We start from the raw sequence: 14,215 nt of genomic DNA on the forward strand, positions 1-14,215 counted from the left end.
ATCCATTAATGTATGTGTGTGGTTGTAAAGTAAAAAGTCTACACCAAATTGTTTTTGTTTGTTTTTTGAGACAGAGTCTCAAGCTGTCGCCCGGGGTATAGTGCCGTCGTGGCAACATAAATCACAGCAACCTCCAACTCTTGCGCTCAAGCAATCCTCTTGCCTCAGTTTTTCTATTTTTGGTAGAGACGTGTGTGGGGGGGGGTCTCACTTTTGCTCAGACTGGTCTCGAACCAGTGAGCTCAAGCTATCTACCTGCCTCAGCCTCCCAGAATGCCAGGATTACAGGCATGAGCCACCCCACCCCACCCCCACCCCCCGGGCCGCACACCAAATTGTCCATAGTGACAATCTCTGAAGAGGATGTTTGAAGTAAATTAGTTTCATTTTTTTAATCTTCAAAAAAATGTTCTTACATTCTTGTTAGTTGAAAGATACTCAGATCTCCAACCCTACCAAGAATTCGGGCCCCAGGCCTTAGACTGGACCTTCGAAACTGGGGTGAGTCCCAACCTCCTCTTCTTCCAAACACACCACCTCTCCTCCTTCAGACTCGAGAGTCCAGGTATTCAGCCCCTCCTCCCTCCGACACCACGGTCCCGCCTTCTAGACGCTGCACCCCTACTCCAGCCCGGCCTCGCAAAGTGCAGACTCTGCAGCACGCAGGCGCGGTCCAAGAACGGCCCCCTGTCAATCTCGGCACTGGCCCCGCCTCCCGCCCTGGGGCTGAGTCTTACCTGGAGTCTGGCCTTTCAGCGTCCGCCACGCCTCTGCAGCCGAAGCTCGCGCCGCAATGACGCTAGCAATTCCAGTTGCTTCTCTTACTGGCCCCACCCACCTCGGGGTCTTTTCTCTTCACAAAGCGTCCTTATGTGCTGTCTTCATAATTGCCTGATGCAGGTGACCAAATATTTTTTTCCAATATGCCCTTGCTCCTTTTTATACATCTCCAGAGACAATGTCTTCTCATTTATTCTGGAAGATTCTAGAAGAAACAGGTATTTTCACTTCCGCCAGCACTAAAGCTGGGGTTTTCAAACAGGCTCGCCTCCAAGACGCTGCGGATAGAGCCCGGCCCGGCTCGGGGGACGGGCCTTGCCAGAGGCGCGCTCTATAAAGTGGGGCGCCCTCCAACCCGCGCACGCGACGGAGAGGGTAAGGCATTATGGTAGCTTGTTCCTTTTGGCGCTCTCCCCATCTCCGGTTCTCTGCAACAGGGCGTTGGAATGAGGGATGCACCTGTCCTGAGGGTTCCGGGCCTTTGGGGGGAGCAACCACGTGCTCTCGTAGACTGGGGTTTCGCGGGGATAATGGCGACACTTTGTGGGTACCTGGCCGGTGGCAGTTCCTACTGCTAGGGCGAACATGGGAGTGGGGAGTTGTCCTGGGCACTGGCCTTTAGTCTGCGCCGCAGTCGGGCCTCGCGGTTTCTACTTCCCGGGTCGCTGTCTCCGCCATCTTGATTTTTCTGGGCGCGGGAGGGGAAGGGGCGGTAAGGTCTTTCTGAGGTTCCCTACTCGCTTATTAGCTGCGTGCGCTTTCTATAGGAAGTAGCTCGATTTTTTCAATTCTGGGCAGCTGGCATTGTTGTGCGACCCTGGACACAGACTATGGGGGATGGGAGGGGAAGCGGTGTTGCAGTTTGTATAGGTGCAGAGACGGGGTATGGAGTCAGAAAAAAAGTGGGAGTGAGGTGGTTCTAAATAAACTGTTGGCTTGTTTCTGAGAGCCAGATAGGAATGGGTCTAGGAGAAAACAAGCCTTTGTCCACATGCAGGAATGATTCTGACAGTTAAATCCTAACTGTAGGCAGTGGCCTCGTTACAGACGACTCGCCTGAAGGCGTACGTAACCAAGGAGCTCCCCATGCTCATTGTCTCATTGAAGTGGGATTTGCTTAACTTGAGGGGTAAGATCCTAACGTTGAATAGTTAATAGAGGTTTACTGTGTAGTTATAACATCACTTGCTATATTTTATGGTAGAAGAAAGAAAAAAGCCGGGCAGACAATCCTAAGATACTTTGGTCAAGAAACTGACTTTATGGCCCAGCATCCGTATCTAAGTGAGTAGGGCGCCGGCCACATACACCGTGGGTGGTGGGTTCCATCCCGGCCCAGGCCTGCTAAACAACAGTGACACCTGCAACAAAAAAATAGTCGGGTTTTGTGGAGGGGTCCTGTAGTCCTAGCTACTGGGAGGCTGAGGCAAGAGAATGGCTTAAGCCCAAGAGTTTGAGGTTGCTGTGAGCTGTGACCCTGGGGCACTCTACCCAGGACGACACAGTGAGACTCTTGTCTCAAAAAAAAGAAAGAAAGAAGCTGACTTTAGTAGTAAGCTCCCCTTCTCTAGCAACAAAATAAGATCCCCATTCTCCACCATCTCCGTCATTGATTAATGTAGGCTGCCGTCTTGCCTCAAAAATAATGTTTTCAGTAAGAAAAGTGTTGAGGCAACATTAGGTGGATGTTAACCTTAAGTATTCTTTCTTGAAATTTGTCTTTAAATTCTTGTATGACCTTGTTTTTATGTTTTGCTTGAATTGAAAGAGGACAATAGTTGTTGTGACCTAATACAGTGTATGGGCATTATCGTTATCTTATAGAAGCCATTACAGTAGTAGTGTCACTGTATATGTGCAGTATATCAGAGATCCGAACTAGACATTGTCGTGTCATATATAATCTGGGGGCTGCCTGTATTGCCATGTCACAAGTGAAAGTATTTTTTTCCTGCATTCGTCCTTGGCATGCCCTCTTTTAGCATTATTAAAATCTTCCAACAAATTGGAAAATATTCCAAAAGTAAGTTCCATATTTTGCTGGAAATAGTTAACATTTTTGTCCCCTTAATAAGACTGATGGGGGAGGTGGAGAGGGTCTTCTCACTGTCACCCTGGATAGAGTGTAGTGGCATCAAGCTCATTTGCAACCCAACCCTAGGGAACAAGTGGTCCTATTGTCTCCACCTCCCAAGTAGCAGGGACCATAGGCACTAACTACATCTGGCTAATTTTTCTATTTTTAATAGAGATGGGGTCTCACTTTCCCTCACATTGGTTTTGAATTCCTGAGCTCAAGTGATCCTCCAGCCTTGGCCTGGCAGAAGACTCATTTCTTTTCTTTTTTTTTTTTGAGACAGAGCCTCAAGCTGTACCCCTTGTAGAATGCCGTGGCATCACAGCTCACAGCAACCTCCAACTCCTGGGCTTAAACTAGTCTCCTGCCTTAGCTTCCCAAATAGCTGGGACCACAGGCGCCCGCCACAACACCCGGCTATTTTTTGGTTGCAGCCATCATTGTTTGGCGGGCCTGGACTGGATTCAAACCTGCCACCTTAGGTGTATGTGGCTGGTGCCTTAGCCACTTGAGCCATTGGCCCAGAGCAAAGACTCATTTCTTAATACTGCCATTTATTGTCTGTCTTGTATTCCTTATCAGTCATCTCTAAAATGTCTTTCACAGCTGATTTGTTCAAACCTGGTTTGGTCAAGGGTCTGTGGTCACTGCTTACATCTTGGCTTTTTTTTTTAATTGTGGAGACAGTGTCTCACTTTATTGCCCTTTGTAGAGTGCCATGGAATCACACAGCTCACAGCAACCTCCAACTCCTGGACTTAAGCGATTCTCTTGCCTCAGCCTCCTAAGTAGCTGGAACTGCAGCCGCCCGTCACAACGCCTGGCTATTTTTCTTCTTTTTTTTTCTTTTTTTTTTTTTTGATTGCAGTTCAGCAGGGGCCGCATTTGAACCCACCACCCTCAGTATATGGGGCTGGTGTCCAGCGCCCTGCTCACTGATCCACAGGTGCCACCCTTTTTTTTTTCCCCTACAGTAGCCTGCTTCCTCATTCCTCTCAGTAGGTTCTTCTGAGGGATTTGCATCTTGGCACCTTTCCCTATTCAGGGTTACTAGCAGGTACAGCCACTGCTGAAAAAATCTTGTAACACTAAGCAAGGGAGGAATGGACATTAGGGCCCACTTCATGTAGTGGGTTTAGAAGCCTAGACTATGAGGACTATACCCTGTGCACCTGTGACTTTGCAGAACTGGTTGTATACCTTCCTGATGGATTTTGTGTGTTGGCTAGTCTCTAAGCTCTGTAAGCTTGGCTTCTGTTCCTGAAGATAAGAGGCCTTAGGGCTTTGTTGGATGGGGGCTGAGGCTCCCATGATGTTTAGCACTGGGCTCTGATCACCCCTGAGGACACAGTGCCTCCCAGGACCCTTGACACCTGGGGGTCTGAGGAGCCTCAGCTTTGATGTTCTGCAGACTGTTTCCTCCTCCATCCCCTTACCAAGCTCTGTGTGTTACAGGTGTGTCTTCAAGCTCGGGCCTCCTTCCACACTCCATCATGGTAAGACCATGCTTTTCCTTGCCTGATCACCCTGGCCTAACATAGCTCACCATCTGGGATGACTTCAAAGCAGGTGTCTCTGGGACCTAATTTATGTGCTGATTCACATACAGTAAACATAACTAGAGAAGCAGTCAAGTACACCTGGGTCCAAATTCCAGCTGTTCTGTCCGTGGGCTTGGAGACAGTCATCAGACCTCAAACAGCACTGAGAAGGAAGCAGAAGGGTTCTCAACACTGGGCAAGGGAGGAATAGACAGTTTGCTGTCACATGGCAAATTTTGTAGAGCAAGCACAGTGTCCTTTACTCAAAGCTTAGCTTCTGGGGACTCACCTGTGTATAAATGCTCACAGTCATTGAAGGAGCTTTTAGTTTACACAAAGCCATTGTTCAAATAACAGGATTTATCTAGAGGGGGTTTCACAAGTGTTCAAAAGCTAAATGGGGAAAAGTGTGTGTGACCAGAAATAAGTGCTCTGAACCCTGAGTGAACTTGGCATTTGTTCCCTCAGTGTCAGGAGTGGCAAGAACAAGAGCTGCAGAACTAAAAGTATTCTCTGGGCTGTTGTGTCAAGGGACACAAGTGGCACTGGGACTTCTATGGTGCCCAGCACTTGGTTCCAGACACCCCTGAGAACGTGGTGCCCTCCTTGGGGATCTGAGGGGCCCCAGCTCTGTGGAGGGGGTGATGAAGGTGCCGTGGCTACCCTGCACTCCACTGACCTCCCCCTGTCATGTGCCTTCCTACTACAGGTGACTCCTCCAGGTGCTGTATGGCCCAGCCATCACTCTGGGTAAGAAAAAAGGGCACTGCCTTCTGGTGGTGGTGGCAGTGCTGGTGCTTACAGAGGGGCTGTTGGAGGAAGGCTGGGTTGCAATGAAATGTCATATGTCAACATTCTCAAAGGGCCTGAACTTGGGGACCCCCCATGATGTCCAGCACTGGGCTCTCACTACCCATGAGGACACTGTGCCCCCCTGGGACCTTTGACACCCAGGGGTCTGAGGGGCCCCACTTTAGGAGGTGCTGTGGGAGGTTGTGGGCATTCCCCATGCCCAGCACCTCTTCTGTGTCCTTTCCACAGCTGCATCCCTCTGGGCTCTTGGCTGTCCCCTGCCTTGGAGCAGCAGAGGCCATGGCTGTGAATGCTGGCACCAACCTAGGTGGCCAGGGGACCAGTTCTACACATTCTGCATGTTCTCCACATACACCAAGCTTCAAGGAGAACCCCAGACAGCTCATGATAATCTGTATCCTGCAGGGGCATGATGGGGAACCATGCCCTGTCCCTAAATTCCAGGGAGCTGGTGCTACTAACCTGACTTGTGACTCTTGTCTTCAACTACCACCTCAAGGTCCCAGAGGGGACCTGGTGCCAGCGCTGAGTCCTTCCTGCCCCTTGGCCCTGGACTACCAGGGAGGAGAGTGTCCAGCTAGATCTGTCATGAGCCACTCTTAGCCCCCTCATCTCTTGTCCCCCTGTCCCAAGCTGCCTGATGATACCCTTTTTACTCAGTTGCAGCTCTTACTAGTCAGCCTGCTAGTCAAGGTACAGGAGAGCTCAAAGCCATCACCAGAGGCCTGGTGGAGCCAGGCTGCACCAGGCTCAGGCTGGCTCCTCTGGCACTATGTGCAGGGAGGAGGGTCCTGGAGCTGTTCAAGGAAGAGGGACAAACCCCACGTCAGGTGACCAGGCCCAAGGGAGGAGCTGCACACAGCACAGCCAGGGCTGGGAGGCCAAGTTCCAGTCGAGTTGGGGCCAAGCAAGTCAGTACCTTGCTTGTGGGTGAGCCATAGACAGACATGTTCAAAAGCCCTAGAAGAAGGATGTCCTTGATTGCACCTACCCCTGTGGATTTCACTGGCCAGAGCCAATGGGAGGAACAAGCACTGTTGGCCATTTATTGCAAGTCTGTGGGTGCAGAAATTTTGCGCAGAATTTTTTTAAAGGCTTTTTGTTTGTTTTTGTAGAGTATTTTTGCTCAATGCTTTCAGGATAGGTGCCGCTTGGGATTTATTCCTCTTTGTGAAGGTTGTCCTCATGGCCAAGTTTTGGGGGGTTTTGTTTGCTATTTATGGGCAGCCAGTCCCTCCAGGTGGGTCTAGTTTCTCTAGTGGCCCCAGGCCATTCCGGGCCTGGGTTCAGAGTGTGTTTAGGCAGAGTCACAGAAAAGAACTCCACAAGGGCAGAGCCCTGGTGGTTGTGGCTCTATAACCCTGGTGCTGGGTGCATAGGATCACTCATTAAATGGCTGATGGCATCACTCTGTGTGGACTGTGGTGTTTATGTGTCCCCATGTGGGCTCTCATGAGCTAGATCCAGGGGTGTCCTGAGGACAGAAGTACATGCCAGCACCTACATCCTTGGGCCCCTAGCTCTGCAGGCTGTTCAATAGGCTGCTGATGGAGGCTGGGCTCTTGACAGCTCAGATCATAGTGACAACCCCAGATAGTATTTTGAGTCTTTATGAACCTACAAGCAAGAAGCCCCCACCAGAAATTACCCGTGGCTAGGTTGTGACTACTAGTACCTCTACAGACAACAGGATTATGGGTGGGTCAGGGATGGTCTGCAAAGGCTGCCTTTAGGGCCCAGGGCAGGATTTTCCACAGTGTAGGGGAGGGGGAAACTGGTGGTTGCCCCATTGTAGAAGTCAGTTGGTTTGGCTTCTCCAACTGAGGACTATTTTGAGGCTGTTGGCCCTAGCCCAACCTTTTCCCCTTGTTCCCAGACCTTTCTCCCGGTTGCTAGGAGTGGTTCTGTTGCCACCACAAGTCCCCTTAGCTGCCTCCTGGCCACCACATGTAATGAGAGCCAAGTGGCTGTAACTGAGCACCTACCATACCTCAGCCTCCCCACCCCAACACTCCACAGTGAGGTCTGGCCCTGGGATGGGGATGGCCACACTGTCTGCTGGCCTGTGGAGAGGGGTTTGGCAGGTTAGGGCAGTGGTATGGGTGTGCACATGTCCCCCATAGGGCCTGCTGTCATAACCATTAGGCTCCTCATCTTCAGCATTTTACTTAAAGAGCTGCCCCCACCTCCCTCCAAATAATTGTACCACATGCTACCATAGGCAACCCAGAGAGTGTCCTCAGCACCATCTGCTTTTTGCTGGTCCCTGGGAGGTTAATTTGGGGGATTGTAGAACCTGCTGGATTTGTCCTGGCTCTGCCAAATGAGGTTCAATCCCTTACCCCAAGTCACAGTCAGGATTTGTGCCAGCTGGCTAGGTGGGCTTTGAATCCCACATCTGCCCTCTGCAACAGGGGCCTGACCCCAATCCAAGGGCATCTGGAAGCTGGTGCTGGCATGGCCCACAGCAGGGCTCACTAGCAGGACTGGACTTTGTCACACATTAATGCAGGAGTGTGTGACGTGGACACATGCCAGCGTGTACATACAGACATAAATGCAGAGACATCAACATATGTCCACATATGCACCCACATGTGCTACCTTCACAAACGCATGTGTACATGTACCACTGTGGTTTCCAAGCCAGTGGAAACCAGCCCTTGCTCCCCACATGCACAATAAGTCACAGACCAGAGCAGTGGGTATGCACACATGTTAGCATCCAATGTCAGCTGTGGGGGCAGTTTCTGGCTCACACAGGACCCCCCAAGGCCCGCAGGCAGCTTGGTCTCCATGCCAGCAGGCCCAGTCCCATGCAGAGAGCTGCCAGCACAGCCACAGCTCCGGCCAGCAGGGGCACCACAGGGGCTGCAGGGAGAACATGTGGGTCGTGAGTTCTAGGTCTCAGTGACCCACTCCCACCCTAACCCAGAGGACTATCACCTGATGGGGTGGCAGCCTCATAGAGGCCATGGCAGGGGACCCCGTGAACTGGAGGCCGGACTGGGGCTGTTAACTGGTGGAAATGACCAAGTGGGCAGGGGGCTGGGCATCCAGGTAGGCTGAGAGACAATGGCTGATGGGCTGAGTCATTGCGATAGAAGAGGGAGATGGTGACATTCCTGAAGGGAGAAAGGAGACTGTTCTACCTCCCCTGCTGCTGACTTTAAAACCTGGAGAAACTGGGCTTCTGATTACCCCTTGTCAATCTTATAACACGATCCTATGAAGATCCCCCATGACCCCCAGGGGCCAGTGCCTGGCTGTGTCTTCTGCCCAGCAGCTATGCCATCCCTCTTGAGAGTTCTGTCCCACCCACTCCCCTGGCACCACCCCATCCTCACCCTCCATCTTCATCCAGATCTCCGAGGCGCCTCCGGAACTCAAAGCCAAGGCAGGCAGCATATGGTGGGGCGTGCCCATCATAGAGGCCCAGGGCCCCCTGCAGGGCCAGCAGGGTGCTGTCATGCTGCAGGTGATCCAAGGACTGAGACAGGGCTCCTCCCCTGAGATCTCTCTCCTGAACTCTAGACTTGTGCATCCAGCAGCCTCCAAGTTGTCTCCCAGACTCCTTAGAAGTGACCCCCACCAACCTCCTTCACTCTCCCAGAAAGGCAGTCCCACCAGTTACAGACATTCATTCAGTAAAGATTGGTCAAATAGATGCAAAATCTGACTGGACAGCTCTATTAAACACCCTGTCCTTCCAGAGGAGCTAAATTCTTTCTCCCAGGACACCATCACCTCCCTCCTTCTTGAATCTATACCTCTAGTGATATGGTCCAAGAATATGGTTTGGAGATAACGGGTTACCCAAAGCAGTGAGCTGAGGTTCCACTGGGACCACAGGTTGTTCCTCACCCAAATTGCCATCACCCTTATCCCTGTGCCCAGATGGCACCACTTCCCTTCCCGAGGACTCACAGCTGAGTACATGACCATCTTGAGAGGAAGCCCCAGGCGCTGGACCCGGGAGAAGTTGGAGAGGATAGCATCCAGGAGGATCCCTGACAGGGCAGGAACAGAGCCCTTAGAACCCCTGAAAGGAAGGTGCCCCACCCTCTCAGCCTCCTGGTTCCACACCTCACCCCCTGTCAGCTGGGCTTTCTCTGCTGCCCGAGGTGGGCCCACGTGGGCCCCAATATCCAAAGCAGAGATCTGGGCAAGTGTCTGCAGGACATCTGAGGAGGCCCAGGATGGGAGGGGAAGGCCGTGGGCTTGCTGGAAGAGATGGAGAGGGGACAAGGAGATGTGCCAGCTTGAGCCCTCATACTCCTCTCTGGCCCTCCCAGGCCTGTGAGATAGATGACCTTCTCCCACCTTGTACCTGAGCTCCTCCCTCATAGGCTGGTCTGGTCAGGATATCATGGTGTGGAAAATAGTGATAATAACACTAACTGTCATCACATTGTGATCCAGAAGCAACTATCTGAAACTCCTGGAGCCAAAGGTGTTTTGAAATTGAGACGTTTTGGATCTGAGAAGATGTAACAGTGTATAGCACATTACACATGGTGAAGGCTGGTGCAGTCCTGAAATCATGCACATCAATATTCCCACTGTGACACACCACACCCTGAATTTGGGTAAACAAGGCAATGACAAGCAGTGCATCATTTCAGGTCAGCTCCTGCTGCCTGAGTTTTGGGTTTTCCAGTTACTGGACTTTGGGGGAAGAATTGCCTATGTACATATGGGCCTGTATCCTCAAACCCCTGTGTGGCCCACACACATGCTGAGTACTTATCTGGATTAATCTGTTTGAATCCTCGGGGTGCTGATACAGGTGTTTCCATCCCCATTGTGAAGATGGGGAAACTGAGGCAACAAAGGGTTAAGAAACTTGCCTGAGGGAACACAGCTAGCAAAGCTGGGATTGAAAGGCTGGTGTCTTTTAACCCCTTGGCTGGGAGGAGGTAAGGGCTTACCTGGCAAATCAGTGTGTCCAGAACCTTCCATGCCCTGCGGAGCGGCTCTCCAACCAGCAACAGCCCAGTGAAGTTCTCCAGGCGAGTCAGGAAGTCCTGGATGCAGGAGGCTGAGTGAGCGGAGCCTGCCCTCCCCGCCCCACCCCCTGTTGGCAACCCGGCTCACCGTCCAGCCCTCCAGGGCCTCCTGGTACTCTTCGGCCTCTGTGGTCTCCTGCAGCAGTTCATGGTAGCGGGGACAGCTGCGCATGGGGAACCTCAGCAACTGGAGGAAACTGAGGCTCAGAGAGGACATCAGCATGCCTAGCTCTCATGGCACATGGGGAGTTGGGGCTCTTGGCCCTTGCTTCAGGTCTAGTCTCTCCAGACCTAGCTGAGCAGCTAGGACAGCGGCTTAGCACCGTCTGGACACTGCCTCACTGCCCTGAGTGGCCTAGGCCTCCAGAAGCCCATGCAGCTGGGCCTGCAGCTGCCTCTGTCTCCTTCAGCCTCAGTGACTGTCCCTTTCTCTCTGTGATTCCCTTCACCCCCTCTCCCTCCCTTGCCACATCCTATCCAGCGGCCTGACCTTGTCCTCAGAGACTGGTACTGTGTGCACAGGGATGGGCCTCCAGTCAGCCTCTGGGCTCCCCGGGGCGGCCTCAGGGAACAGCCCAGCAAGGTTGGCTTGAGCGCTTTCCAGTGTCCGGTCAAAGTCTGTGCTGCGAATATACACCTGGGGCAGGGTGGAGAGAGGGCATGCAGGGTACCATGGTCAGGGTCAGAGATTGGCTGTGGTGACAAATCAAAAGCTTCAGATTCAGCCTGGGGTAGGTTAAAGGTCATAAAAAGAGACGGAAGGTCAGGCATTGGAAGTCAAAACTCGGGGCTGGTTTGAGCATCTGGCCTTCAATGTTGGAATCTGTGATCAAGTATCAGAGGTCAATGTCAGGAGCATGCAAGTTGAAGGTCAGAAGTTGGGGGGTTGTGTTGGTTTAAGTGGGTCAGTTGAGTCCATGAGAGGCAGAAAGGAAGACTGGAATCAATGGAGGCTAGAGGTTAGAGGTCAAGATGAGGAGAGGACCCATCTTGGAGGACTTGAAGTCAGAGTTTAGTACATATTTATCAGAGGTCAGGAGGACCAATTCTAATCAGGGGATGTTAGAAGACAGGAATGGAAGGTGAGAACTAAAGAAGCATAGAGTTCAAGAGTTAGAGGCCAGCAGAGCAAGTTGGGTCAACATGGGTCAAAGAATCAATCAAGTTTGAAGGTCAGAGGTCTAAGGGCTGATTAGAGTTAGTGGGAGTCAGAAAACAGAGGTGGAGGTCAGAAAATAGAGTTGATAGAGGTCACGATGTGACCCCAGTTGAGATGAGGTCAGAGAGCAGAAACAGGATCCAGGTGAGGTTGATGGGGATCCAAGACCAGAAACAGAGACCCAAAGGGAGCATTGGGGTCAGTGGAGGTCAGAGGTGGACGGTCAGGGGCCAAGCAGTAGTGGACGTGGCAGTACCTCCTCCCGCCGATACTGGGGACTCAGAAAATCCTCATAGCGGCTCCTCAGGAAGCGGCCCAACTCCAGCTGCTGCTGGACACCCTCCTGGGGACAGAGCATCCTCAGTACACCCTCCCTTGCCACTCCCCCTCCCTCGCCTTACCCAACTTCTCACCCTGGTCAGCTGGCCCAGGCCGCGTGGCCACAGGGTGGAAGCTGCCTCCTTGTGTGGGTCTGTGGGGTAGGAGGCCAGTGGGGCTCGGTCGCCATGGCGGAACACCTGGGGACAGGACCAGGTCAGGGCTGGCCTGGGGACGTGAGGGGCCAGGCTGGGCAGGGCACCTCACCAGAGCCACAAACACCAGGGGTCCTTCCGGCAGGGCCTGCTGCAGCGGTAGCACCAACAGCAACAGCAGAAGAGGTCCAGCAGAGTGGCCCAGAAACCCTGGCCCGGCCATTTCCACCAGCCCAGACGCTGAGCTCAGCCCTCTGTCTGGGCTGCAGCCCTGCCTGCACGTCACCCTCTGCCTCAGCACCCCCATTAGGGCAGGTCCCAGCATGCCTCCACTGGGGCTGCAGCCTCCTGGATCTGGCTCCCTCAGGTCTTTGCCAGTCTTAGATTAACTAATAATTCCTTTAATCTTCACTGCAACCCCAGGAGATATTGATAGGTTTTCATATCAATATGTATGTACAGATATTGATATGTAAACAACAGGGAAATAAAGGCATCAAGGGTTAAGTAACTTGCTTCAGAAAACACCTAGTGAGTGACAAAGCTGGGATATGAACCCAGGTGTCTTTAACCTGGATTTAGACTCAGTAGAGAAACCTCCGCCCCCACATTCTAGACTTATATTCTCTGTTCTCTCTTCCCTTCTTTCTCCCCACTCTAAACTTGTTCTTCCTCTCCTTGCTCCTTAAATGTTCGAGTTTTTCTGAGGCTCTCTTGGTCTTCTTAGAGATTTCGCCGTCTTCTGATACCACCCACAGCTAGCCAAAGCCAGTGGTTGAACCCTCAGACTCTGGAATAGGACAGACTGGGGTTTAAAGCTTCACCATTTACCAGCTGTGTAACTTTGGGCAAACTACTGCACCTCTCTGTGCCTTCATTTCACTAAAAGGGAACAAGCAATCTGCACATACATTCAGCACTTAGAACTACTAAGTAGCCATGTTAGTTATTGCCATGTAGCAAATTACACTGAAACTTAGCCACATAAGACAGTAAACATGGCTTGGAGCCCTTTAGCATAGTGGTTACAGCACCAGCCACATGCACAAAGGCTAGCAGGTTCGAACCTGGCCTGGGTTAGCTAAACAACAATGACAACTGCAACCAAAAAATAGCTGGGCATTGTGGCAGGCACCTGTAGTCCCAGCTACTGAGGCATGAGAATCACTTAAGCCCAAGAGTTTGAGGTTGCTGTGAGCTATGATGCCACAGCACTCTACCGAGGACAACATAGTGAGGGTAATATAGTGAAATTGTCTCAAAAGACAAAAATAAAGTAAATGTTTATTATTTCTCATTTCTCACAGGTTTTGTGGGTTATAAATTTTAGAGTTGCTTAGCTGGGTGATTCTGCCTCAGGATGTTTCCCAAGGTTACAGTCAAGCTACAGCTAGGGCAGTCATTTGAAAACTTCACAGGGGCTACACTAGCCATCTCCGAGCTTCCTGATAGGGCTATTAGTTGGAGCCCCAGTTACTCACCATACAGACCTCTCTGTGGAGTTACTTGAGCATCCTCACAACATGGCAGCTGGTTTCCCCCAGAGCAAGAAATCCAAGAGATAGCAATGTATTTTATAACTTAGCCTCAGCAACACCTCTGCCACTTCCGCCATATTTGAGTGCTTTTATAGGTTGTCCCCGTCTATCAGAGAGAGAACCACACAAGGTATGACTACCAGACAGCAAGAATCACTGGGGCTGTCTTGGAAGCAGGCTCCACAATAATGTTCTCTAAATAAATAAAAATGAGTCCCTATCACCCACTTCCTGAGTTCTGACCAGTTGCCACCTTGGAGCCTCCCCAGGGCATACCACATTGCTGACACAGCTTGGGCAGCCCCTTCCCTTTTTATTCTTTATCTCAGTGATGGTCCTGATCCTCTAGGTTATGGAGGCAGACTGTATTGACCACGTGTTGTATTGTCTGTACTTTGATTCTTTGACACCTGAGGCCTACCCTATTATAAGCAGAAAGATGAGAGAGATTTTTTTCAGTGTACCAAAGTGGTACATGAGCTAAGCAAAGATCAGGGGAAACATGACTGAAGCAAAAAGAACTAGAAGCCATGTTCTGTCCCCAGAGATAGCAGCACTTTAAATATCCACTTGGGTACTAGCTGCTGTGTGACTGCTGCAACCAGGTACCACTCACTTCATGGCTTCAAATGACATATATTTATTCCCCAACAGTCTGGAGGTCAGAAGTGAAAAATCAGTTTTGCTGGGTAGAAAGCAAGATGTGGTTGGCTCGGCACTTGTGGCTCAAACGGCTAAGGCGCCAGCCACATACACCTAAGGTGGTGGGTTCGAATCCAGCCCGGACCTGCCAAACAACAATAATGGCTGCAACCAAAAAATAGC

At 51.4% G+C, this 14,215-nt stretch overlaps 1 protein-coding gene, 1 long non-coding RNA gene and 2 other non-coding genes across 4 annotated transcripts; 3 read left to right on the forward strand and 1 right to left on the reverse strand.

The window, feature by feature from the left end:
- Positions 1 to 1,163: 1,163 nt before the first annotated feature.
- Positions 1,164 to 6,616, forward strand: LOC111722070. The gene is made up of 4 exons (XR_002771016.1): positions 1,164 to 1,909; positions 4,313 to 4,353; positions 5,108 to 5,148; positions 5,440 to 6,616. It is a non-coding gene; the product is annotated as an uncharacterized LOC111722070 (long non-coding RNA).
- Positions 4,159 to 4,249, forward strand: LOC111722079. The gene has a single exon (XR_002771024.1). It is a non-coding gene; the product is annotated as a small nucleolar RNA SNORD88 (small nucleolar RNA).
- On the forward strand, positions 5,276 to 5,367 carry LOC111722080. Its single transcript, XR_002771025.1, has one exon. It is a non-coding gene; the product is annotated as a small nucleolar RNA SNORD88 (small nucleolar RNA).
- Positions 6,617 to 7,924: 1,308 nt separating the features above from the next.
- ACP4 (acid phosphatase 4) lies at positions 7,925 to 12,075 on the reverse strand. The gene is made up of 11 exons (XM_003801446.2): positions 11,965 to 12,075; positions 11,793 to 11,897; positions 11,636 to 11,722; positions 10,711 to 10,857; positions 10,309 to 10,407; positions 10,143 to 10,238; positions 9,303 to 9,435; positions 9,139 to 9,221; positions 8,559 to 8,683; positions 8,158 to 8,336; positions 7,925 to 8,082 (listed from the first exon to the last, which is right to left on the reverse strand). The coding sequence occupies exons 1-11, from the start codon at positions 12,073 to 12,075 to the stop codon at positions 7,967 to 7,969; spliced, it is 1,281 nt and encodes a 426-aa protein (XP_003801494.1). The 3' UTR covers positions 7,925 to 7,966.
- Between the last annotated feature and the right edge of the window lie 2,140 nt (positions 12,076 to 14,215).

Source organism: Otolemur garnettii, unplaced genomic scaffold (assembly GCF_000181295.1).
Source record: "Otolemur garnettii isolate 467f Iridium unplaced genomic scaffold, OtoGar3 scaffold00211, whole genome shotgun sequence".
NCBI lineage: Eukaryota > Metazoa > Chordata > Mammalia > Primates > Galagidae > Otolemur > Otolemur garnettii.